The sequence below is a fragment of the Capra hircus genome, chromosome 6 (assembly GCF_001704415.2).
Source record: "Capra hircus breed San Clemente chromosome 6, ASM170441v1, whole genome shotgun sequence".
NCBI lineage: Eukaryota > Metazoa > Chordata > Mammalia > Artiodactyla > Bovidae > Capra > Capra hircus.
The window spans coordinates 88,097,465-88,124,935 of record NC_030813.1 but is presented as its reverse complement, the minus strand read 5'-3'; the positions used below and the strand labels follow the sequence as shown (position 1 = coordinate 88,124,935).

The window sequence follows — 27,471 nt, the reverse complement described above, 5'->3', positions numbered from 1 at the left end:
AGTGCTATTTGGTTTGCTTTATGTTTTACAAAGAGCAATGAGAGGAAATAACAGAAAATATGCTGTTTTGGTTCACATAAGTCCTCTGCCAATATTATTGAGGTTATAGCTTCAATGTGTGTATTTATTAATATAGATGGGATACCTCACTATACAAAATCCAAATTAAATGTAAAAATATTTAATGTTTATATTTTATATTGTACACCACAAATCATTAGGAAATTAGAGGAAAGGAAGATTTAGAGTTATAAACTGTCACATTTTGTGAAAATAATAAAAATAATTTATCCTTAACTTTTCAAGAATGCTAAGATGTTTGTGAAACATTGAATGATGCTAAATAAACATAGTTAATACATTTAGTCCTATACTTTACACATTTTCAGAAAAATGTGTTCTTGTTTCAAATTAAGCCATCATGTCTTAGTTTTAGCTTGCAGTATATAGTCTTGTACTTTAACTTAACAAGTACTTACCTCCTTCAGTATGATAAACATATGCATTTATATGCATTCACACAGTAAAATATTGAAAACAGAAGGAAAAACAACAGGAAAACTAATGTACAAAAAAGTTCAGTATCCATGGTTTCATGACACAAGATTGTCTTAAAGAGAGAATACAAATTTGACTTTGAGTTTTCTCACAGATATTGGTTAATTACATAATATGAAGTGCTGATCAAATAAAAATGAACCAAATCTGTTTCTATTACTAAAATCTGAGATTTTTTTGTTCCCCTGGATTTTCACATAGCATACAGAGTGTAGGATATTGAGAAAGGTCTTCAGCGACAAACCCACTGTTATTAGACAGTGAGCTTCCTAGGACCCTTTTGTATAATCTCCTTCTTCATAGGGTGATGTTTTAGCGCTTCACATAGCTGATTAAAAGCAGCCTTATTAAGGGGCCCAAACAATGGTGATCTGGCTTAATGGAGGAAAGCACTGGTGATGGAAATGATAAAAAATAAAGCAATTTGACTAGATGTATAGAAAATCCTTTCACCTTCAGGAAATCTTCCTAGAATTGTATTTCTTGCAACCTAGGTTTTGATAAAAATCAGACAGTAGAGGGTTGGAGGTTATGCTGTCTAACTAAGGAACTGACATGGTGATCAGTAATATCACTGGTTAAAGTGAGACCCATTTGCTTTAGTATCTAACTGAATCAAGATGAATTAATTAAGTACAGATTATTGAGTCAAATAGGATTTCTTTTTTTTTTTTGAGGACTCCAATTAAAACACCTGCCTGACTGGAGTATCCACTCCCTTCATGGAAAAGATTCTGCAAACATTCATTTAGGTGTCATATCAGTTTGCAGAGGATTATGGTAGATGCTGTTGAGTTTCACCATCCAGAAGGATTATTGTTAAATGAAATGCCAGCCAAACCCAAAAATGAATGTTGAATTTGACTACACTTATATTTTAGTTCAGCTGACATCTTATTCAACATCTCTTACTTCCCCCATACTAGCACAGTTAACATAAATAATTATAATAAAAGATTGACAATAATAAGTATCATAGAAATACAGATACAATGCTGAGAGTCCAAAATTAATAAAGATTACTTTTGACTTTGGAATAGGGAAGGCTTTGTAGTAACCAATGGCATGGTTTGGGGCATATATTAGCTATTTCTTAATCTTCATAAGCTCTATCCAAGTGCATCTGAAATAATAAGCTTCTTTATGTAAATAAATTGTGCTTTTAACAAATACAGCTGTGTTATTTCTCCTTATTCTCTCTTCCATCCTTTCTGAGATATTTTGCCTTCTCTGTAGGAATTTGGAAGATGATATTGAAATACTTCCTGAAATTCGGGAAAAGTGTTGAAATCATGTTCATATAATAACATCTGTCCATTCTAATGATAACATGGAATTAGGCAACGTGCTTTAAGAATAGATATTGGAGGAAGCAACATAGTCAAATGGTGAATCTCCAAATGTGTTTTTATGAACCTTAGTGAGCTAAGATGGACTTGTTGTACCACTAAGGTATAATGATAGTCTTTCTTAAATATTACATCTGCATTTATTCTCTCTTGCATACATACACAACATTAATAAAATTTTTCTCAATGTTCTTCTAGACATTTAAAACTAAACTGAATTTAATTAAAGTAGTTTAATTAAAACAAACCAAACATTTTAAACATCACTACTTTCCTATTTATGACCTAGTTTAAGATTGTAACCAGTTTACCACAAAATAATGGATATTTAGTTAGCTTCAGCTTCAGTTATGTATCACATTATTTGGTACATATTTCCTGGAATTCTAAAAACGCTGCCTAGCTCTCCTCTCCTTCCTTCATAGAGTTGAGACTTATTGCATTAAAGCAGCATTTAGGTGTCACAGCTGAAAATAGAAGGTTTCCATAGAGGAAGATTTTTAGAATATCTGGCACAGAATTTTCAAAAAACCTTAGTAAATCTTGTTTAAATTCTTCTTTAAAGGTCTTTTATTTTGATTTTCATTTTAAACCAAGTTGAACGCAGTCTAGTCTTTTATTCGTGACTGCTGTTTATTATTGTCGATATATAAGGACTAGAATTTCACATTTGTGGTAAGTCTTTATGGTTTACAAAGGGGATTCATGGACATTATCTCAGCTGAAACTCCTTGGACCCCACACCCCTTACTTTTGTTTGCCATTTGCATTTTGATGAGGATTAGGAAACCATCTAACTTGGTTTAGTAGAACTGGGTGTCAGATATGACTGCAAGGACCTCATCTAGTGAATGAGGAGGGTGGCCTTTATGAAGGCTGTACCATGCTCAGAAGCTATTATTAAGCTATTGGCTTAATTCTGTATTCTTGGCAGTGTTTGAGCTGAGTGATGTAGCTGGAAGAGTTGACCAGAGGAGAGAGTAATTATGCAGCTGACTTTTTTACATGGATCATTGTTTTATAAATATCCTCTCTACATCGATGTCAAAGGAATTGTGTGAAGATTTAATTAAAATTTAATAAAACATGTTTAATTTCATGCTATACTAAATATAGTAGATATTTTAAAAATGTATCTGTGTTAAGTTTTGGAAAATAGTTTCAAAAATACCATAAATATTTCCTGTATTACTATATAAGATCACAGAAGGGTAAATGTGGAGGTTTTGTGTCATAAAGGGAAATTTATGAAATATTGCCTTGTTACCATACCTCCCAGGTAGCGCTAGTGTTAAAGAATCTGTCTGCCAGTTCAGGAGACACAAGAGACATGGGTTCAATCACTGGGTCGAGAAGATCCTCTGGAGTAAGAAATGGCACCCCACTCCAGTATTCTTGCCTGGAAAATTCCATGGGCAAAGGAACTGCAGGCTATAGTTCATGGGGCTACAAATAGTCAGACATGACTGAGCAACTGAGCACACACCATACACAAATTAAATAACATTTAAGATACATAAGAAATTATTGCATCTGTTTAAACAGAATCTTTTAGGACCGTATGTAATCTTATGTGTGACATTTCTAAGTTATAATTAAAAGTTGTAAATTTCTGGCAAGATTGAAAGCAATGCCAATACTTCAAATGTCATAGTTTGAAACTGCCTAATTTTATACATATTGAATTTTATTCCTTTAAATCACTCCACTGTATCCTGTGAAATAAAATTGTGAGGACTGAGAGCTGGAGTGTGAGTTATTTAATATTAAGGTCAACAATTCATGGTCTTTGAGCTTCAAAATGTATTTATTGAATACCTGACTACCTAAATGAATATCTTATGGATAAAAGAGTCTTTACTACTTAACTATGAGTACTGATGATTTTTTGCATGGCTCAATCTTGTCTAAAAACACGAGATTTCTGCCCCCCCCCATTGAAGTACAGTTCATTTACGATGCTGTGTAGGTTATATTCTATTATAGGTTTTATAAGATATTGACTATACTGTCCTCTGCTATACAGTACAGCCTCATTGCTTATCTATCTTGCATATAGTAGTTTGTATCTGTTTGTATCCTTACTTCTAACTTGATCCTCCTTCTCTCCTCCCCTTTGGTAAGCGTAAGTTTATTTCTACGTCTGTGAGTCTGTTTCTTTTTTGTATATAGATTCAGTTGTCTCATTTTTTATATTCCACATATAAGTGAAATCAGATAGCATTTGTTGTTCTCTGTCAGACTTATTTCACTGAGCATAATGTTCTCTAAGTCTATCCATGCTACAAATGTCAGTATCTGTCAGTATTTCATTCTGTTTTATGGCAGAGTAATATTCCATTGCATGCACATAAACACATATATATATCCCATCTTTTAGTCACTCCATTTTTGGTAACTGCTGAGGAAGAAAAATCCATGTGATGTGGTAGGAAGAGCAGGCTGAGAATCTACCTATAATGGCTCTGAACAGTCTAGGATCTGAAATATATGTGGCTTTATCACCTGGTCCTTTCATAATTCATTGTAGTATCTCTTCAGCCCTCGCTACTCCATCACTTTTGCTTCTCTAGTTTCCTTTTCACAGCCTTCATCTTTTGTGTCCTCTTCACTGCCATTGCTTTAACGATGAGGAAATTTCTCTTTGGATGCCCATGACATGCTACGCAGTTTTCCTCCCACCTCTCTTGCCATGTTTTAGATTTTCCTTCTAAGATGTTTTATTTTCACTTGTCCACTTCTTACATTAATTTCCTCTCCCAATGTCCATCAGATACTAGGTACCTGCTTCAAGCCAAGCTCTGTTCCAGGCCTTGAGATACAGCAGTGAATTTAACATAGTCTATGCTTAATTAAGTTTGTGTCCCAAAGGATGACAGACACTCATGTAGGTAATTGAGGTAATGCCTCAAAAGGAAAAAGGCTAGGATAGAGAGAGAAGGGGAAGCTAATTTGTATAGGGGGGGAACATGCTTGTAGGGGTGGGGGCAGTAGGGCTAGGGGCCATATGGCTAGAGCCAAAAGAGCAAGATGTGAAGGGTTAGGAGAAGCGAGACAAATAGAGAATTTCAGGCCATTTGGACCTTGTAGACCATGGTCCTGAGTTCAGATCTTAAGAATTTCCTGTATAGTAATATTCTGAGGTTCTGTGAGCTTTCCCCAAGATTTGCTGTTGACTCTCCCTCAGATCTCTGTATGAACTTTACCTGTTCATTTTTTCCCCAACAGTTTTAGCTATTGCCTTGAGAAGTATCCCATTTCCAATAAATTTGTGGCCATGGCAATTTTTCTGAATAAAAATTCTGCATCTCTCCTTTGCATGTTGGGTATTTTCACCCTTACTGCAAGTGAACATGCTTAATGAACTAATCATCTTCCTGCCTTTCTAATCAGCTTTCTCTTTTAGCTCTTCTATTCCTGTGAGCAAAAGCATTAATTTCCTAGTCACCCAACTTCAAAATTTTGGAGATTATACCTTCTTCACTTCCTTTATCTTTGCTTCTCATTTTGTCATCTAGTAAATAGTTATTGAGCATCTAGTTTGTGCCACGCACTGTTTTAGGCACTTGAGATACAGAATGAACAGAACAGGCTGAAAGTAAATTCCTGACAACCAGGATATTGCTGGGACATTGACAGTGAACAAGGAACATGATAAATGGTTAGGTTAGCTAGTGCATCAGAAAGCAGTGAGTACAATGGAAAAGATGGGCAGGGTAAGAGAGTTTGGGGTGCTGGGTGGGGGAAGCAGGTAGATAGTCAGGGTGTGCTTTACTTAGGTAAAGGAGGTGAAGGGGTTAGACATGTGGAATTCCGGGGGAGAAAGATTTCAGGAAGGGAAAATACAAGTGGAAGTGCCTTTCCAATGTAAAGGCCTTAACAAAGGCACCTACATGGGATATCAGGAATCAGCAGGGAGCCCGTTGTGGCTAAAGTGGAACCAGCAAGGGCAAGAGCAAAGAGATGAGGCCCAGGAGATGGTGGTGCCAAGAATGGGCATCTTGAAAACTTTGATTATTAATATACATGGCATGGGTATCTTTGGAAGGTTTTGCTTGTTTGTTTGTTTAATTATTTATTTATTTGACAGTACTGGGTCTTAGTTGCAGCCTGTGAACTCTGAACTCTTAGTTGTAACATGTGGGAACCTGGGTCCCCTGCACTGAGAGCATGGAGTCTTAGCCACTAGACTACCAGGGAAGTCCCCCTTGGAAGGTTTTAAGCAGAGGAGCTTCCATGTTAACAGGTGACCAAGTATTTATTTTTTCTTGTAATCACTCTTAACTTTATTCCTTTTTTTCTTTCTCTTTCTGCCAGGGTCCAGCCCTGGTGGATCCAGGGTAATTCAAAGCAGGGACAGAGTCAGCATCCTAGGAATTTATTGCTTATTTAAAGATATAAAGGGAGATTAGAAAGGAATAGTGTAGTAGGAAAATTAGTGGAGAAAAAGAGGCTGAATAACTTGGTTTACGTGGGATACCAAAAAAGCTTCGAGATAAGAAGCTTGCACCACCTACATAGGCCACAAGCGCCCACTTGAATATCAGAGGGTGCCCCGCCTTGGGCTCCCTCTTGCGTGGAACTTAAAAGCCAGGGCAAAATTAGCAGGCTTGGAGAGCACCCACGCTCCAGATGGGAATTCAGCCAGAGAAATGGAGAACAAGAAAGAAAGACATGGAGGAATCAGTCTTTCCAGAAACTGATCCGATTTCTTTATTTTTAGGTTTGCTTATATACCTTTTGTTACACATAGAGACAAATGGAAATTTTAAAGTCACACAGGGGTCAGCAGTCCTGACCTTTATCAAAATCAGGAGCTTCATATAAATGTATACATAAAGGTCTTAGGGGTTTTACATCATCTTCTGGCCATGAGGCCTGCTGACATTTTATGATCCTTTCTTTCTGATAACCAAAAACCTTATTTCCCAGGGGTGATTTTTCTTAAACCAGGTACCACCCTCTGAAGGTCAGATAAAGTTGCATTCCTATAGGGTGAGGGTATAGTGGGTTACAACTAAGAAAGGAATTTACTTAGCCTAAGGTTAACATGATTAATCTTAAAGGTTAATACTTATTTCTTCTATATGTTAGTTATGTTCATTATAAGGGCAGGAGATTAAGCAGCAAATATTGGCTCAACAAATGAAAAACCCTTCACCAATATAATTTCTAATCAACCCACTATACTATACTAATAATTTTCTAACTTCTCAAAAGAATCTGTATTTAGAAAGTTTACAGCATCTTGTGCCTCTCACGGTTGGGAGGCTGTAAACAATCACATGTGGCCAGATGAACCTGTACAGGCAGGCTAGATAACCTTCAGAGGAGTTCGTAAGTTGAAACACTCTTGTCATGCCCAGGAATTTTTATTAACTGGAGCTGTAGGTTAACTCCTTCTCTGAGAGAGGTGATGGGGGAGAGCCCCCGTAAAGCTAGAGGTATAGGTGAGAGCATAAAACAGTAAAGTAGGACTCTGGTTTTGGGGGTAGATGCTCAGGAACAGGGGTTTCCTGAGGCTCGATCCTGCCTTTGTGTATGCCGAAGCCTTCTTCCTCATGACCTTTGCCATGGGCGGAATTCCTCACGCTGGCTCCCAGCATCTTTCCCCTTTTCTCTTCCCGTTGCCACTTCTGCCACCTGAAATTTTAGCCTCATGCTTGCTTGTTTCCTAGTCTTTCTTCCATCTGGAACTTAATCCTCAGATAAATCTTAAAACATCACTTCACGGATCTTCATGGTGGCTCAGTGTAAGGAGTCTGCGTACCAATGCAGGAGACGCAAGATCAGTCCCTGATCTGGGAAGATCCCACGTGTGGTGAAACTACTAAGCCTATGTGCCCCAGCTATTGAGCCTGTGCTTGAGAGCCTGCAAGCCACAACTACTGAGCCCACATGAGGCAACTATTGAAGCCCCTGCGCCCTAAAGGCCGAGATCCACAGCAAGAGAAGCCAAGGCAGTGAGAAGCCCGCACGTGGCAATCCAAGAGTAGCCCCTACTCTTCACAACTACAAAAAAAGCCTGCACAACAACAAAGACCCAGCACAGACAAAAATAATAAATTAAAAAAAATTATTTTTAAAATCCGACTTTCTTTTAGCCCATCTGATCAACCTTAGGTTCTCCATGCTACAAGTTAAAAATTCAGATACAAGGTGACACAAATCTTCTGTAAGCTGTTTCCCAGAGCTGCCCTGCACAGACTCTGCTCTGAATGAGCGGGGTACCCACTGCCCTCAAGCATGTGTTGGAGTTTTGCGCTTCATAACCTTTGTTCAAGCCTGAACTGTCTCACTTCTAATGCCTTCTCTCACACCACCAACACAGCAATCCTCCCACCAGGAACCTCTAAAAATTCTCCATCCCCTCCCTTTACCTTGCATTCATGTTACTTTTCATCAAAAATGTATTGAAGACATATTTTGTGTGGCCGTTGTGCTGGTACTTAAGGAGACAAAGGTGACTTAAGAGACACAAGTTCGCTTCAGGAGCTGACAGTGCGGCACGTGCTGTGTGCTTAGCCGCTCAGTCACGTCTGACTCTTTGCAACCCCATGGACTGTAGCCCACCAGGCGCCTCTGTCCATGGGGATTCTCCATGCCCTCCTCCCAGGGATCTTCCGAACTCAGAGATCGAATCCAGGTCTCCCACACTGCAGGCAGATTCTTTATCATCTGAGCCAGCAGGGAATCCCGACAGTTCCGTGAGGAAGACAGAAAATAATAAAGGTGACACTTAGATGAGTCAACCTGGGATTTGTGTTAAGGGCTGTGAGAGAAAATACATTGCTCTGTCAGACTAATTGGCTAAAAGATAGGCCCTAATTTACATGGGAATACGTAGTCTATATGCGGGTGAAGGAGTCAGAAAATAATTTCTAAGGAAGTAACATTTAAACTGCGACCATAATGCATTCGTACTCAGTTGTGTCCAACTCTTTGTGACCCCGTGGACTGTAGCCTGCCAGGCTCCTCTGTCCATGAAATTTTTCAGGCAAAAATACTGGAGTGGGTTACCATTTTTGATTCCAAAGGATCTTCCTCACCCGGGGATCAAACTCACGTCTCTTGCATCACCTGCCTTTAAACGGAGACCTGGAGAATAAAACACAGCCAGCTAAGGGAAGTGTGGCATGGCGTGAGAGGACCCTTCTAAATAGAACCAACAACGTTTCAAAGTCTGAGGCCATAAAGAAGGTGGAAATATCAAAAGAAAAGCGACACTGAGCACAGGCCCCTCAGGCTGGGGCACTGGAAGTACGGGGACGGGGCAGTTCTTGGGGGTCGATAGGCCGGGCTGGGGAGATATAGGCCTTGAAGGATTGTGGTTTTAAGTGCAAGGGGGAGCAATGAAGTGTTTCAAGTGAAGGAGTGACATGATCTTATCTGAGTTTGAGATGGCCACCTGTTCATCAAAATCCATTGTCTTTCTTCCCTGGGCACACAGCCAGATTCTGTTTCCTGACTTTCTCTGCAATCGGCTGTGAGCCAGCCATGCGACTGTATCCTGCCCGTGGAAGTAAGCGGTACCGGTGACATGACCAGGGCTAACTCAGAAAAAATCTTCTGTGTGGGCTTCCTCCTGCTGTTCCCCCTTTGAACTGGGCGAACATGGCAGCCCATATTGAAATGGCAGAGCCACCGTCAGTCTGGACACCCACATGGCTTGTGGAGCAGAACCCCCGCCTGGCTGACCTAGAAATATTCTGAGCTTCTATGTGAGCAGGAAAGCAGCACCTGATGTTTTGAGCCCTTACATAGTCTGTCCATTTGTTATCACATTCTAGCTTGTCTAAAATGATACCATATTTTGAAATAGTAATTTTTGGCTGCTGTGCTATGTGGAAAAGTGTGAACAATAACAATGGCCAAAGTGAAATTCCCATAGGCATTAGGGAGATTTCAGCTGAAATAGATTTTGGGTGGAGAATCAAGAGCTCCTTTGACAGTTGGCTTGTGCAGTAGGTTTGTGGGCAAAGAATCTCCCTAATTTGACTTTCAAGTGCTGTTATCATTTACTGTCTGGACTTTTCATAATATACATCACTGAATACCTTTAGACATATATTTCATTTATTTGGCTAGATTGCCCTCAACTGGAGGGTAGATGAACCATGTCTTTGAGAATTTTTATTTTACTAAGGTTATCCAGTACAGTGCTTTAGATAAGATTTTTTTTTTTTCATTTAACTTTGCTTACATGATGAATAAAAGGGTAGGCTCTCACTAAATGGGAAGGAAATCCAAAAAAGAGGGGATGTATGTATTTGCATAGCTGATTCACTTTGCTATAGAGCAGAAACTAACACAGTATTGTAAAGCAACTATATTCTAATGAAAAAAATTTTTGAAAATTTCCTGTCCTTGGAGTTATCACAGGTTATGTGATCCAGCTTTTGCCTTGCCAATGACTCTGCCTCAACCTCATTTAAATTTTCATTATCTTCTAAGGGGGAGGGTTAGATGTTTTAAATTTTACCTGTGACCCAGTGGAGAAAGTAACATCATGGGGCCTGAGATTTGAACATTTCCAACAGAAGGTATGTAGAAATGATTTTTAATGGCATGTGGGCTAATCCTTCCTGCTTTCCCCATGGCTTTCAAGTGTCCCCAGTAGTCATTTGCCCATTGCTAAGAGGTTGCTGGCTGCTTCAGTGACCACTGTTTCCACTCAGTTTTAGGCACTCATCTGGAGAATCGTTGTGACCTATGGGAAGTCTCACAATAGGAGGCAATTTCTGTAATCCAAATGAGCAATGATGAGGTCTGTAACTAAGGTCAGTGTAAATAGATGGGAAAAGAATGGAAGAGACTTTACAGAACAATGTGACTGAATGGATTTAGGGCAAAAAAAAAAAAAAAGACTTGAATGAAGATGAATACTGATAAACTTCACTCTGTAGACTTTGGTATATACAACAGACCTGTGTTTCCATAACAAAGCCAGTTTACACTGCCTCCCATCAACAGGTAGTATTAGGAATGAGGCTGAACATTTCAGCCTTGGATGTAGTCCTGTTAGTTAACCTTTTATATGTTTACTATGTTTATGCTTAGTTTGCAAGTGTTTTATGAACATTATCCCTGGTGGCTCCGATGGGAAAAATCTGCCCACAATGTAGGAGACCTGAGTTCTATCCCTGGGTTGGAAAGATCCCCTGGAGAAGGAAATGGCAACCGACTCCAGGATTCTTGCCTGGAAAATCCCATGGACAGAGGAGCCTGGCAGACTACACTCCATAGGGTCGCAAAGAGTCAGACACAAATGAGTGACTTCACTTTCACTATCTATGAATACTATTAACCCATCAAAAAAGTGAATTCAAAATTACTGAGAAAAAGAGATTTAAGACTATGACATTAATGCTAAAGAGATTAAAACAAAAATTGAAAAGCATGAGAAAGATGTTGGAAATCATGTTTGTAGAGGAGATGAATCCATTAACAAGAGGGTCAAGATCTAATCAGGCCACTTATGAAAAAAAGCATTTTTCCAGTACAGCACTAGGGGAAAAGTAATTGACCAGACGAGGAAACAACTCAGATATTGGAGTTGTGTCTGGAAGATCAGCATTACTACTGAATGCCCACTAGCTCAATGTTCTTTGTGGTGAAAGGGTAGAAGTTTTTTCACAAGGGTGAAACTAACCACTGTGGAAAAGCTGTAGTGATATTTCCTTGTAAGACAAGGTGACATAAATTCAAAGGCTGTTTGAATGTGCATAGTAGTTAGGGGGATGTAGAGATGGCACATGGAGACACCAGAGCTTCTGAGAATGCCCTCTGGGGCTTACACAGAGGGAGCGGGGGTGAGAGCATATCTAGGAGGGGAAGACAGAATAGAAAATGGGGACAGATGTGAGTGCAACAGAAAAGCAATAGTTATAGGCATATTTGCTGAAAACAGATGCTATGAGGCAAGGTTTATCTACATTTCATGTCTGTGCTCCTTGATACGGAGCAGTAGAGCCATTAGACCAGCAGTTAGAAGGGGTGGGAATCAACCCCCCTTCCCCTATATTCCTATATTCCCTTGCCTATATTCCATGAGAGTGAGTAACCTTACATTTGAAAATAAAGAATAAGAGCCTCAGAAGAAGAAGATAACATAGATCTGATAAATATTTCCAAATAATTACAATTCCACACTAATACATTATTTTTTCAACTTTGTTTTCAAATAAATGTACTGCTATTTAAATTAATATTCCATATTAGTGCATGTTATATTCATTTAATATTAATTATATTAGTCTATGTAATGTTAGATTTTATTAGACTGATTATATTCTTTGTAGCTGAAGATGGAGAAACTCTATGCAGTCACCAAATCAAGACCAGAAGTTGACTGTGGCTCAGATCATGAACTCCTTATTGCAAAATTTAGACTGAAATTGAAAAACGTAGGGAAAACCACTAGGCCATTCAGTTCAGTTCAGTCGCTCAGTCATGTCCGACTCTTTGCGACTCCATGAATTGCAGTACACCAGGCCTCCCTGTCCATCACCAACTCCCGGAGTTCACTCAAACTCACGTCCATCGAGTCAGTGATGTCATAAAGCCATCTCATCCTCTGTCATCCCCTTCTCCTCCTGCCCCCAATCCCTCCCAGCATCAGAGTCTTTTCCAATGAGTCAACTCTTCGCATGAGGTGGCCAGAGTACTGGAGTTTCAGCTTTAGCATCATTTCTTCCAAAGAAATCCCAGGGCTGATCTCCTTCGGAATGGACTGGTTGGATCTCCTGGCAGTCCAACGGACTCTCAAGAGTCTTCTCCAACACCACAGTTCAAAAGCATCAATTCTTCGGCGCTCAGCTTTCTTCACAGTCCAACTCTCACATGCATACATGACCACAGGAAAAACCATAGCCTTGACTAGATGGACCTTAGTCGGCAAAGTAATGTCTCTGCTTTTGAATATGCTATCTAGCTTGGTCATAACTTTTCTTCCAAGGAGTAAGCATCTTTTAATTTCATGGCTGCAGTCACCATCTGCAGTGATTTTGGAGCCCCCAAAAATAAAGTGTGACACTGTTTCCACTGTTTCCCCATCTATTTGCCATGAAGTGATGAGACCAAATGCCATGATCTTAGTTTTCTGAATGTTGAGCTTTAAGCCAACTTTTTCACTGTCCTCTTTCACTTTCATCAAGAGGCTTTTGAGCTCCTCTTCACTTTCTGCCAAAAGGGTGGTGTCATCTGCATATCTGAGGTTATTGATATTTCTCCTGGCAATCTTGATTCCAGCTTGTCTTTCTTCCAGTCCAGCGTTTCTCATGATGTACTCTGCATAGAAGTTAAATAAGCAGGGTGACAGTATACAACCTTGACGTACTCCTTTTCCTCTTTGGAACCAGTCTGTTGTTCCATGTCCAGTTCTAACTGTTGCTTCCCGACCTGCATACAGATTTCTCAAGAGGCAGTTCAGGTGGTCTGGTATTCCCATCTCTTTCAAAATTTTCCACAGTTTCTTGTGATCCACACAGTCAAAGGCTTTGGCATAGTCAATAAAGCAGAAATAGATGTTTTTCTGGAACTCTGTTGCTTTTTCTATGATCCAGTGGATGTTGGCATTTGATCTCTAGTTCCTCTGCCTTTTCTAAAACCTGATCTAAATCAAATCGCTTATGATTATACAATGAAAGTAACAAATAGATACAAGGGATTAGATCTGATAGATAGAGTGCCTGAAGAACTATGGACAAATTTTCACAACATTGTACAGGAGGTGGTGATCAAAACCATCCCCAAGGAAAAAAAAGTGAAAATAAGCTGAAATGGTTGTCTTAGTAGGCCTTACAAATAGCTGAGAAAAGAAGAGAAGGGAAAGGCAAAGGAGAAAAGGGAAGATATACCCATCTGAATGCAGAGTTCCAAAGAATAGCAAGGAGAGATAAGAAAGCTTTCCTCAGTCATCAATGCAAAGAAATAGAGGAAAGTGACAGAATGGGAAAGACTAGAGATCTCTTCAAGAAAATTAGAGATAACAAGGGACATTTCATGCAAAGATGGGCACAATAAAGGGCAAAAATGGTATGGGCCTAACAGAAGCAGAAGGTGTTAAGAAGAGGTGACAAGAATACACAGAAGAATTGTACAAAAGAGATCTTAATGAGTCAGATAACCATGATGGTGTGATCACTCACCTAGAGCCAGACATCCTGGAATATCAAGTCAAATGGGCCTTAGGAAGAATCACTATGAACAAAGCTAGTGGAGGTGATAGAATTCCAGCTGAGCTATTTCAAATCCTAAAAGATGATGCTATGAAAGTGCTACACTCAATATGGCAGCAAATTTGGAAAACTCAGCAGTGGCCACAGGACTAGAAAAGGTCAATTTTCATTCCAATCCCAAACAAAGGCAATGTCAAAGGATATTCAAGCTACCATACAATCACACTCATCTCACATGCTAGGAAAGTAATGCTTAAAATTCTCCAGGCTATGTTTCAAAAGTATGTGAATGAAGAATTCCAGATGTTTAAGCTGGATTTAGAAAAGGCAGAGGAACCAGAGATCAAATTGCCAACATCTGTTGGATCATAGAAAAAGCAAGGGAATTTCAGACAAACATCTTCTTTAGCTTCACTGATGATGCTAAAGCCTTTGACTCTGTGGATCACAAGAAACTGGAAGATTCTTAAAGAGATGGGAATGCCAGAGCACCTAACCTGCTTCCTGAGAAACCTGTATGCAGGTCAAGAAGCAATAGTTAGAACCAGATAAGGATCAATGGACTGGTTCAAAATTGGGAAAGCAGTACATCAAGCCTGTATATTGTCACCCTGCTTATTTAACTTATAAGTAGAGTTTATCATGCAAAATACCCAACTGGGTGAAGCATGAGCTGGAATCAGGTTTGCCAGGAGAACTATCAATAACCTTAGATATGGAGATGACACCGCCCTTATGGCAGAAAGTGAAGAGGAACTAAAGAGCCTGTTGATTACAGTGAAAGAGGAGAGTGTAAAAGCTGGCTTAAAATTCAACATTCAAAAAACTAAGATCATGGAATCCGGTCCCTTCACTTCATGGCAAATAGATGGGGAAACAATGGAAACAGTGACAGACTTTACTTTCTTGGGCTCCAAAATCACTGCCGATCATGACTGCTGCCATGAAATTAAGATACCTGCTCCTTGGAAGAAAAGCTATGGCAACCATAGACAGCATATTAAAAAGCAGAAACATCATTTTTCCAACAAAGGTCCCATTTAGTCAAAGCTGTGATTTTTCCAGTAGTCATGTATGGATGTGAGAGTTGGACCATATAGAAGGCTGAGCACTGAAGTATTAATTGATGCTTTTGAACTGTGATTTTGAAGACTCTGGAGAGTCCCTTGGACTACAAAGAGATCAAACCAATCAGTCCAGAAAGAATTCAATCCTGAATATTCATTTAAAGGACTGATGCTGAAGCTGAAGCTCCAGTGCTTTGGCCACCTGATGCAAAGAGTGGACTCATTAGAAAAGACCCTGATGCTGGGAAAGATTGAAGGCAGGAGGAGAAGGGGATGATAGGATGAGACTGTTGGAAGGAATTACTGACTTAATGGACATGAGTTTGAGCATGCTCTGGGAGATGGTGAAGGACAGGAAAGCCTGGCGTTCCACAGTCCATGGGATTGCAAAGGGTGGGAAGCTAATGAGTGACCGAACAACCACATTAGTATATGTGGGACTTGCCTCAAGGCTGAGCCATAAAGAATCTGCCTGCCAATGCAGAAGCCGTGGGTTTGATCCCTGGGTTGGGAAGATCCCCTGGAGAGGGAAATGGTAACCCACTCCAGTATTCTTGCCTGGGAAATCCTATGGACAGAGGAGCCTGGCCGTCTACAATCCATGGGTGACAAAAAAGTCAGACATGACTTAGAGACCAGAACAACAAAATAACAATTACTGTATGACTTTTACAACAGGAATATGAGCTGTAGCTATTTGAATGTACTGTGGACTCTATAATTAATGAAGAATAAATTTCAGACAAACTATCATTTCTCTTCAGCTGTAGTAGTGAATAGTATAGTCCTGGTGTTTTCTAAGTAAATCAAAGATGAAACAGAGTCATAAAAGCACCAGTGAGGTGAAAGGAAGGAACTGAATATCAGATAACCTTTTCATTCAAAAGGATGATGCTGGAGAAGGAACAAAATATGTAAAATCATGAAATTAGATTAATATGGGCAAAATTTGAGCTAGTTCTTCAAATTAATAAATATTAGAAATATAGAGTTTCCAATGAAGCTGAGGTGAATTAAGGACAGAAGTAACTTTATGTATGGAGTGCCCCATGGAACTTATTCCTCTCATACCATGGTGATATGATGGGAAGATATAAATGGGTTACAGAGATACTTAGCAGCAGTGGATAACAGCCCCACAATGGGTTACTATGGGAAGTCAGAGATTTTTCTTGAATTTATGTTCCTGTAAGTTTTTTTAGAGATAAAATGCTAAGTAGGATACACAAATGTGCTTCATCTATAGACCAATGAAATTATATAGACTGTATGATTTTCTTGTAAAGCTCTTATTTTGCCTTATTTTGCTCTTATTTTGCCTTATCTGCATGTGTGCTAAGTTGCTTCCGTCGTGTTGGACTCTGTGACCCTATGGACTATAGCCCGAAAGGCTCCTCTGTCCATGGGATTTTCCAGGCAAGAATATGGGAGTAGGTTGCCATGCCCTCCTTCAGAGATCTTCCCTACCCACGGATCAAACCACATCTCTTATGTCTCCTGCATTAGCAGGTGGGTTCCTTACCGGTAGCGCCACCTGGGAAGTCGATTTTATCTTATGTAGGGAAAGAACAAATTAACAAGATGCTGCCAGGCAGGCTCTCTGGCCCCACATTCTCATGCCATCTAGCCCCATGTTCTATGAACAGTGACTTTGCAGGGTTATGTAACGGCTGAGATCACATGCACCTCACGAGGTAGTCACTTGCACCTCACGAGGGACTCACTTGGCCATGGGCTCCTTTGTGTGGTATGCCTGTTATGAACTTCACCATGAAGGCCCTGGCTGCTGCATCAGGGCTACACTGGAGTGACCCATGGTTGTGTTATATGGGGTTACGTTATGGCTGCTGCTATGGCTGCTTCTCTCCTGCCTGCTTCATCAGCCAGGAGAGAGGCTGTGTTATGGCTGCCGTGCCAGCCAGGAGAAAATACATGTGTTTGCAGTTCCTACTGTTCCTTGAGTCTTCATCCAGCCTCTGATTTCCTGCATGGCCTACCCTGGGTTCAGCAAACAATGTGAACAGCAAGACAATTGGCATCACAAATAGGATCAACAACACCTAGGAATACTTTATTCCTACCATATATGAATTTCTCCCTTTGAATAACTGAGATTTATAGTGGCTTAACCATTTTAATCTGGTGGCTCAGACGGTAAAGATTCTGCCTGCAATACAGGAGACGTGGGTTCAATCCCTGAGTTGGGAAGACCCCCTGGAGAAGGGAATGGCAACCCACTCCAGTACTCTTGCTTGGAGAATCCCCTGCACAGAGGAGCCTGGTGGGCTACAGTCCTTGGAGTTGCAAAGAGTTGGACACAACTGAACAACTAACAGTAACTAACCAGTTTGAATTTATAACCAAAAGTGGAAAGAAAGGTCATTAGTTTTCAAAAATTGTATTCTTACCATTTAAAAAACTATATGTAAGCTAAAGATGATCGATATTTCTTTTAACGTGACACGTTTTATGTTTTCTCTAGGCTGGAATGATAAAAAGTGATAATGATGAGTATTTCATTGAACCCTTGGAAAGAGGTAAGCAGATGGAGGAAGAAAAAGGAAGGATTCATGTTGTCTACAAGAGATCAGCAGTAGAACGGGCTCCCATAGACATGTCCCAAGACTTCCACTACAGAGGTACGCATCTTTGACAAGCCTCAATAATTAACTATAGTTCTAAGATATGATGAAAACAACTCTCCCATCAGTTAAGAGAATGTGATAGTCGTGCGCCTTTGTATAATGTGGAAGAAGCAAAAGAAGCTTATATTTATAAATTATGACATATGGCCTGCCATTTATAAATGCATAAGAGAAATATATGTGTTATTTTATTTCAAGTCATCATTCTCCCAATTTGTTATTTTTTTATTACTTTTAAATTTTCACATTCAAATGAACTTTTCTCTAGCTTGGGTTAAAATTTCAAAGTGTGTCTTTAAAGATAATCTAAATTATGCATTATTAATATTATTTTAAAACTTTAAAAATGAGATATATTGACACAGCAAAGAACTGTATTTTGTTTGAAGTCCAGCGTGATAGATAACATTTGAAAATAAGAATGCTGTTTGATTTCGCCTATTTTGCAAAACTTTTTACAATGTAAAAGTGACAATTAGTTGAATGATTCTGTCAAATTTTATTTTAAGATAGGCTAGGCCTCTAAAGTCAAGTGAATTATTGCCTGTCAAGGTTTTCTGTTTATTTTTTTTAATGGGATCGGAAAGTAACTTGGTATTAAAGAGATGTTTTTATAAAGTTGGTATTGAAATTCCCTTTATGGAAAATAAAGGAATAATAGGAATCTGTTTTTTAACCAAATCTCAAAAAGCCTATACAATTGACCCTTGAACAGCATTGGGGTTGGAGTGTCAATCCTTCTTGCCCTTGAAAATTCACATATGATTTGTAGCCTCATCCCTTACATGTGGGTCCTCTGTATCTGAGGTTCCCTATCTTCAGATTCAACCAACTCTGAATTCAACCAACTAGGAATCAGTGGATCATACAATATGGTAGTATTTACTGTAGAAAAAAATCCACTTAGAAGTCGACCCAGGTAGTTCAAACCCCTATTGTTCAAGGGTCAACTGTATTTTCTTTTGTAAGGCCAACTTTCTAAATTCAAGGCAATGGAAATTTCCCTTAGGGAAATGTCAGGGATACAGATACTCTTCTTAATTTAGCAGCCATATGTCTTCTAGATTAATGATGTCTTCTGAGAGTTGTTGCCTAGTTATTAGTCTGAGGTTCAGATGCTACCATCTTTCTTTTATATGTGGTATTAATTGAAATAATACCATTTAAAATACATTTAAAATTAACATGGCCTGAAAATTTTTTGAGAAATTTATGATTTGAAACAATAGGTCCGTATTAACAGATGCAGTGCTATGAAATGTGTATCTATCCCAGGGGGTCACTGTGATATAATAGGAAGGAAAGATACTCTGCAGTTAGAGAGACATAATAATGATAATAAGTAATAATAATAATGTGAGTAACAGCTCTACAACATAAGTTGTTAGATTAGTAGTTAACATTTTGGAGCCTCAGTTTCTTTATCTGTGAGCAGAGATCAGAATGTTGTGAATGCATTGCCATGAATTCTCATTTATAAATATCTTCATGCTTTAGAAATGTTAATCTAAATTAAATGATGGTTATATCAAAGGGTAGATAGTAGGATACAGTGCTTTTTCTATAATCCTGATTGTTGTATGTTAAAAGCAATATCTTTTTTGAAGCAACAAACATCTTTCAGAAAAGCTTAGTCCCACAGACTATAGAATGGTCTTGGAGGACTGGAAACCAGATTAGTCCCTATGACTGTCCTCCTCTGCTCCATCTATTATACTGTAGTTTCACCAAACTGCACCCTGTTCCTCCATTGCAGTCTCTGAAGATATCTATTTCTATAAATAACAGTCTGTGCTGCTTTCCAATAGTCTGATATCTATAGGGGAAGAGAGATTATTTTTTTCTTGAAATAATAAAATTGTAAGAAATATTACATTTAATACCTATTGTATTTTTAGATGTTATATTAGACAAAATAATTCAGGAGTCAAGGTATATACATTTAAAAGAATTGGATATAATTAATTTGGGACATTATTTTAGGAGACCATTAAAAATATAAATTCCAGAAGCATCAGTATCAGTATACTCAGATTATATGAGGAATTTTTAAGAAGAGAGGCTCTGAAAACAGTTTTCCAATTGTGAATAGAGAATTCAGTTCAGTTCAGTTGGTCATTCGTGTCCGACTCCTTGCGACCCCATGAATCGCAGCGTGCCAGGCCTCCCTGCCCATCACCAACTCCCAGAGTTCATTCAAACTCATGTCCATCGAGTCAGTGATACTATCCAACCATCTCATCCTCTGTCATCCCCTTCTCCTCCTGCCCCCAATCCCTCCCAGCATCAGGGTCTTTTCCAATGAGTCAACTCTTCGAATAGAGGATTACTTTATAGTAAAAAGTAAGCCACAACCTAGGGTAATATATTTTGGAAAGGTTTTCAACAGTTATGGGTCAAAGCAAAAGGGATTCCTTTGTTAACTCTCAGTTACCTTAAAACTGGAACCAAAATCGAGCCATTCAGTTCTCTTAGAATATTCCATGATAAAGCTTAGTATGAAGTTCACAATTTTTATTTTCTTATACATGTAGTTCCCATTGAACTGACTTGCTGGTGCTAGCAATTTACCTCCTTTGGAGAGTCTTAAATTGTAATGATATATTTTAAAAGTGTAAATATTTTCCTAGGGTAAATAGAGATTCAAATTTAGAACCTGAAATACCACACTATAATGTTTAAATTATTCTTTTTAATTTCTTGGTTTTAGAACTGAGAGCCAAGATTTTTCATGGACTAAATATTTTCCAAGTGAAAATTAAAAATATATTTTTATAATTCATTCCATCATTCTGAAATATAAAATTAAACAGGTTCCAGAATTATAAAGATGTATTGGTTTATAAGTGAAAACTATAGTATGATATAAAATAGTAATTTTGGGGGTCAATATAGGATGTTGTCTTAGGAGATACAAGGTCTCTCTTCAATGAGCTATAGGAAGAGGAATAAAATATATAAGATAAGCCTTCCTCAGAAAGAAATGTATTTGAGGGCCACAGTCTTCATAAATTTCTCTAATAGGTTAATATAAACACTCATCAGGAAGAGTTTTGATCATAAGCAAGGCACTGCTATCCCTTTACAGCTTTATCAGTGAGGCCCTTGTAAGTAAATACTCTGCTGTTATTTTGCTAGTCATCATACATTGCCTGGCCACATTTCTTGCTTTGTCGGTTTAGCGGTTCAGAAATGCCATTCATTTGAGGTCTGTAGTTTGTTGAAAGTGTTCTAAGTTAAAACCAATTATGACATGAACTAGGTGAGGAGTTCAGTTCAGTTCAGTTCAGTCGCTCAGTCGTGTCCGACTCTTTGTGACCCCATGAATCACAGCACACCAAGCCTCCCTGTCCAGGAATAGTGAGTTGGAAAGAGCGAGCCAAACTGGGTTGAGATTGAAGTAAAATAGATGGGGTTATTTGATAGAGTAGTTGTTGGAGTAGAGAGAGAGGAAGAGTGATCATGGATGACTCAGAATCCTGATCTGGAAGACTATAGAGAATTCTGTTTCCAGAATTCAGGTATTTCAAATGAGAAGTTGGAATAGACTTGATGAAGAATGACAAGTGAGAATAATTTTGGATATATTAACTTTGAAGATCCATTGGGACAGTAAGTGCTCTAAAAAATTCACAGTATAATTTCAAAATCATGTCCCAACATCAATGCATGACTGTTATATACCTGTTGCAGTGGGGATGGGTAGAAGTGATCTTGGGAGTCAGGTAGCAGATATTGGCTCATGGTTGCTTAGAATGTCTCTGCTTGCCTTTTACTCTTTAATTTCTAACTCCATATCAGTGAGAATCAGAAATTGAACATCGCACAACTCTGGGAACCCATGAAAGATCTTTGCTACCTATCACTATAGGAAAGAAGATTATGTCCTTAAAAACAAACAAAAAAAGAAAAAAAAAAAAAGTATGGTTCTACCATACTCAAGAGCCCTAAGGTATTCCACTTGACTGAAAGCAAACATTTATTTTGATTCTTTATCTTTAAAAATGTTTACCTAGGTTTCCATTAAAAGTCACAGCTTTGAACCTGTTGAGATGAAAGATTATAGTACAATTATATTATATATATTATAGTACAATTCAACAACATCAGCAAATCCTCTGTCATTCCCATATATTGCACAGATTTTCTTTCCTTGACCCTTAAAGAGGTTATATTGTTTTCGAAATGTGGAAAAATATAAATATCTGTTTAAAAATATATTGAACTTGAACTTATAAAGTCACAAATACAGTGCTCTGTTCTAGAATTATTCTTTCGAGAATAAGACCTAAAACAGTTTTATATTTGGCAATATAAATAATATCTTCCAGTACAGAACTGGCAGGTATTCACAACACATACCACACCCAGGTTCTGGCAAAGAATACCATCCTTTTCATTAAAAAACAAATATAAGCTTGGCATGCTTATGATAAAGAAACTTGTCTACTTCATCATGGGGGAGAGTTGAAGTTACTTCTTTTTCTGATTTCTGCTTTGGGAGTATGGAAATTACATCCATTTTTGGCATCTTTAGTTTGGACAAAATTGTTTTATATATTACTGATTTGAATTTTACTTGGTAAAAACATGGCTAGTAAACTCTTTAAGGGTCATAAAATTCACCACCACTGTTTAAATCAGTCATCAGTCTAAACCCAGATAAAAAGGAAAATACATGTCTGATCATCTCTTAAGAATGTCTACACTGTCATCAATAAGTAGTTTGTTTTAGGTAGTCTATTTTTCTGGGGGGTGGGATAGACTGTACTTGTATGATGTCATTCAGCTTCTCATAATTTTTTTCTTAATCTCTAGGCCCTTAGGCTTCTCCCCTCAAATTACAAACTATTCATTCAGCAGAAGCTTTGTGTTAAAGTAATTTTTGTAATTACTTCCTACCAGTGGGAAACAAGGAATAGTAAGCCTTTATCTCCTAGCTTCCTTTCAGGATTTTCATTTTCCTGCATGAACCCAAGTGCTTGTGTTGCTGGTGTGGTTGTCATGGTGCTGTGAAGGAGTGTCTTTGTCCCAGGTGGGAAACATGTACAAGTCAGAAATGATTTGGGAGTTGCTCCTGGTTGCCAGGGAATGGAACTATGAAACAAGAACTAGAATAATGGGAAGACTATTCCTTATTTTAGTGACACTAGGAACTTCCTAGGCACAGAGTCCTTCCTTGATCTGTAGACACATCAGTAGGTGCTGTAATCCTTTCTATTTGGAAGTTCTCATGACCTATGCCCTAATCAAGGAGAAACTTTGGTGGGCATTGTAACCCACCAAAAAAAAAAAAAAATCAAACAAGAGAATTTAATTTTTGCAGATGTTTTATTATGAATGAAGCAATAATATTACTAAATCATTAAGTTCTGTCAATAGCAAATATTCTTTTAGGTAGATGTTAAACGATAAAATTTTCGCAGCGGCATAGTTTAGTCTATAACATAATTTAAGGGTCAGCTATTTGTCAGAGCAACTCCCATTGGCTTCACATAGAAATACTTAATGACATGGGATTCCTTTTCAGGTTGGTTTCTTCATGTTTCATAATCTAGGTACTTATAATAATTATTGACAAAAGGAGGCAATTGAAGATTGAATTATTATATAAAGTAATCAGGAAGCAGAGCGAAGATTAAATGAGCTTTCAGATGTGAAACATGAAAGATAATACTTTGTTTCCCTTATTAACGTGTCTTACTGGGCCTATTCTATCTCTTCATGAATAGGTACAATGAAAGGAGTGTTTATATAGACCAGACTTAAAGTGCACAAAATATAAGTCCATGTTTTCTCTAATAAGGTATTGAATATGGAAATGCACAACTGGTGTTGAGAATTCAAAGTTGCTGGATTACTATCAAAATTTTTGATAAGAGACATTGATTCAAATTGTTTCTTTTTTTTTGTCTATTTGTTTGGTTTTCTTCTCATCTTTCACAACTATGATAACCACTTACATGCTGTTCCACATTAACTTGTTCTTTTGGTTTTGTGCTATTTGTTCACTATTTCAGAGCTCTGATTAATAATACCAAGCATCTTAAAATTTTGTGTATATTCTTGTCCAAAGGATAGTCTTTAAGTGTTTTTTAGATGCTACCTGAGTATAAGCCAATACTCAAGGCTTATATCTCTTAAATGTGATTTATAGATTCATGTGTGGTTTTTGAAGGTTAAGAATAAAGTCTGTGTGGGACTAAACCTTTTTACATTCTAAATTCAATCATCTGCTTCAGCATGTTGGCAGGTTTTGTTTTCACATTTTCAGTTTTATCAGGTCTTACCTTGCATACTCAGGGGAGGAAAGTAATGTTTACACCCCCTTTGGTGAGACAAATTAGTGATGAAAGCAGACTCTTTTTATGTCCTGTGCTCTGTGCTGGTGAAATGCCATTGGGCAGCCTTTAGGTAACAAGAAATTAAGATATTAGGACAGCTTTTAAATATCTCCATTCCCCATTTTGGATGATGTATACAGGAATTTGATGCAAATAAACATTGCCCCTTCTCATTCTGTGATGCTGGGGTTGGCTTTCGAATCCAGTAGGAAGTCCAGAGGAAATCAGCACTAGGTGTAGTAGACGCACCTTCCAATTTATGTTTAAAGCGGGTACAATCAATTTAATCAGGTTATTACATTGATTTTGTCTCTCAGCACCTTTCTCTTATCTGTGATGATCCAACATTTGAAAAGTCAGAGGAAGTATTTGTAGTTGTTATAGGGGTTGCTATCATTTGAATTCACCTGGGCATTTTTAAAACACTGTCGCTCCCTGGTTCTCTTCCACTTAAATTTATGGAAGATGTATTCTAGCATCCTGTTATTTCAGACTTCTACAAATTATTAATGAACTTTCATGATATACATAGGAATTATTTTTGTAGACTTGAGATCTGTAAGCTTTGATGTTGGACAAAATCCAGCATTTTGTCCAAATCTATCCGGGTGGTTATTATATTAAGGACCTGGATTTTTATTTTTGAGTAAAGTCCCAACTTTTTTGGATTTTTTGTCTTTCCTAGTTATAAGGCCTAATTATAATGAGACTCAGAGGTCAACTCATAGCATCTAGTAGCACTTCACTCCACTCTATTTCTACTCTTGTGACCTTATGACAACTTTGATAAAGTTACTCAAATAATCTGAATTAAATTCAAGTTTTGTATTCTGAATAGAAATTAAGGAACTGGGAAGCCAAGAGTTTAAGTAGTAGGAATTCTGAAATTGGACCTTCCTTTTATTAATAGATTGGTGACTTTGTAGCACGTATTGGAGGGAAAAGAAGAAAAAGAAAAGCAGAGATATTCCAAATGCAGAATGCATCACGTTTTGATTTCGTTCAGAAGTTTTAGATGTTAGCTGGTATGTGGCCTTCTTTGGCTGGCTGAGTGGGCTTCACTGGACTGATATTCCTGGTCTGCCTGGCCACTGTGAGACCCACTGGCGTTCAATGCTGGCCTTTCTCAACCAGACTCCGTCTGCTCTCAGGGACGCAGCAGACTGCCCTCAGCTCTGGCTAGGACTAATGTTTCCCCAGCCCATGTGACCTGCCCACAGCTTCTGTGTGCGAGCACATCATGGTGGTTCAGCAGTCCTTTCTGACAGGCTCCCCGGGAAACTCAGATCATGCTATTTTTCAGTTCAGTTCAGTTGCACAGTTGTGTCTGACTTTTTGCAACCCATGGACTACGACACGCCAGGCTTCCCTGTCCATCACCAACTCCCAGGGCTTGCTGAAATTCATGTCCACCGAGTTGGTGGTGCCGTTCTCACAGCATGGGAACCAAGGGGTGTCACAGCTTCCTTGGCTACAACTGGATGTGCTAGGAAGTTAAGTGTTCTCCTTCCAGTGTCCCCAGAATAGAGCGGGAGAGCAGGCTTTGGCCCTTGGAGGTCCTCAGTGATCTGTGTGTTTTAGCACTGTGCCCCTTCTTTTGAGATTTTGCCTGAAGGGAACTGGGAAGAAATCAGAATCACTGTGTCCTCTCCATAAGCCATCCAGAATCAGAAAGGCCAAGCTTGCCTTTTTATTCCTCTAATTAAATATTTTTTCCTTACTACTCTAGCCTCATGATTAAGACTAACAATGACCAGGACTTTCTCTTATAGGAGGAAAACATAAAAACAAAACAAAACAAAAAAACCCTCTGTATTGTGGTCTCCAGGCCTAGCATTGATATGTTACATGAGAGCTATGAAGATTTAGAAAATTAATTCTTTCTTAACCTACAGATCTCTTAATTTTGAAAAACCTTATTTGAACTGCAGAAGTTGAATATCAAGTCTCTTTATATTTTTGGTGCAACAATCCTAGTATCTAACAGCTACTTTCCTTTCCCTTCCCAGTCTTCCAGCTAGAGTTTGGGGGTCATTAGCTAGTTATCTATGCATGAAGGCAGAGAAGAATAATTATATTTTTAAAATATCATTGCCATGTCACAGATTACTCTGTTTCTGGGATTCATATTGTTGTAGTTGTAAAAACCATATATATCAAAGTGTTGTTGAAAGGGCTTTTGTTAGAATCTTGTCTCCTCTGACTATATACATGTACTTTGGGATGAAGAATAATAAGATGTCAAGTACAAAAGAGCAAAAAAAAAAACCAGGATTAAAATGGAATTGATGTCAAAAAAAATAAATATTATCTTTATAACCCAAGCATACCTTACCTCATGATTGTAATCTAAAGTGAATCACAGATACAGTTTGGACATCCTGAGTCATCAGGAGAACCTTGGAATTTTCAGTTTTCCAGTGTCTATATATATAAATTTGGAATCTTATTCTTGCTTGATAGTTATTTTCTTTTTCTAACTAATATCTGAAAATATGGAATTTTATCTCAAATTCTATAATACTTGTGATTAAAAGAAGATATCAAATTTATTCTCCTCGTGAATATAGAATCCTGATGTTTTCTTTCTGACATGATTAAAATAAGAAGTGACTTTTATGTAAATTAGAGAACAGTAGCGTAAATATAGTCCTCAGAAGCCCAGTTACTCACTTTTGCAGATTTTTCTAACTTTTGGTCCAGAGATAGAATAATGGTGTTCAAAGTGACAGAGGTACCATGTCCAACCATCCTTCAGTACAAACAGGGAGGTCATCTGTTTTAGTCTTCTTCAGTTCTTGGCAATAACAAAGGAAAAATTAATAAGAACAGTCGTGAAGGCAGTCCCTTGACTTCGGTCCCCAGCTCCAGTAACTATAGCTTAAAAAGAACAACTTAAATGTGATAGACAGCAGAAAAACTAATGGGAGAGGGAAACTGTAAGTGCTCAGTATTTAATCCATTAAGGATACCCCTTATATTTCCATGAATAGAGACAAAATATAAGTGGTTATTTTAGAAAACATATTTTATAAGAACATGTTGCATTAAGATGGGATCACACACATTCTCTGTTCCACCCCTTTGCACACATACTTTAACCCCACCTTAATGGCCATTCCTGTGAAAGGTATTTCATAGCCAAAGGAATACAGTCCAACTGTGTTAAATTTCTTAGAGTAAAGTTAGCCAAAGATATCTTGTAAAAACAGACTCAAGCATTTGACTGTGATCTCATGAGCCAGTTTTAAAATTAGATCTTCAAACTGGGTCTTTAGAATGCTAAAGAAATCTGAAAATCTAACCAGGGACTTTTTTTTGATACAAGA

The 27,471-nt window shown here is 38.2% G+C and overlaps 1 protein-coding gene across 1 annotated transcript in view; it reads left to right on the top strand.

The window, feature by feature from the left end:
• ADAMTS3 (ADAM metallopeptidase with thrombospondin type 1 motif 3) overlaps window positions 1–27,471 on the top strand; it is a 292,240-nt gene that overhangs the window by 130,068 nt on the left and 134,701 nt on the right. Inside the window, exon 4 of the mRNA XM_018049560.1 lies at window positions 17,636–17,792. Coding sequence (XP_017905049.1) covers window positions 17,636–17,792 — 157 coding nt within the window. The remainder of the gene's footprint in view (window positions 1–17,635; window positions 17,793–27,471) is intronic.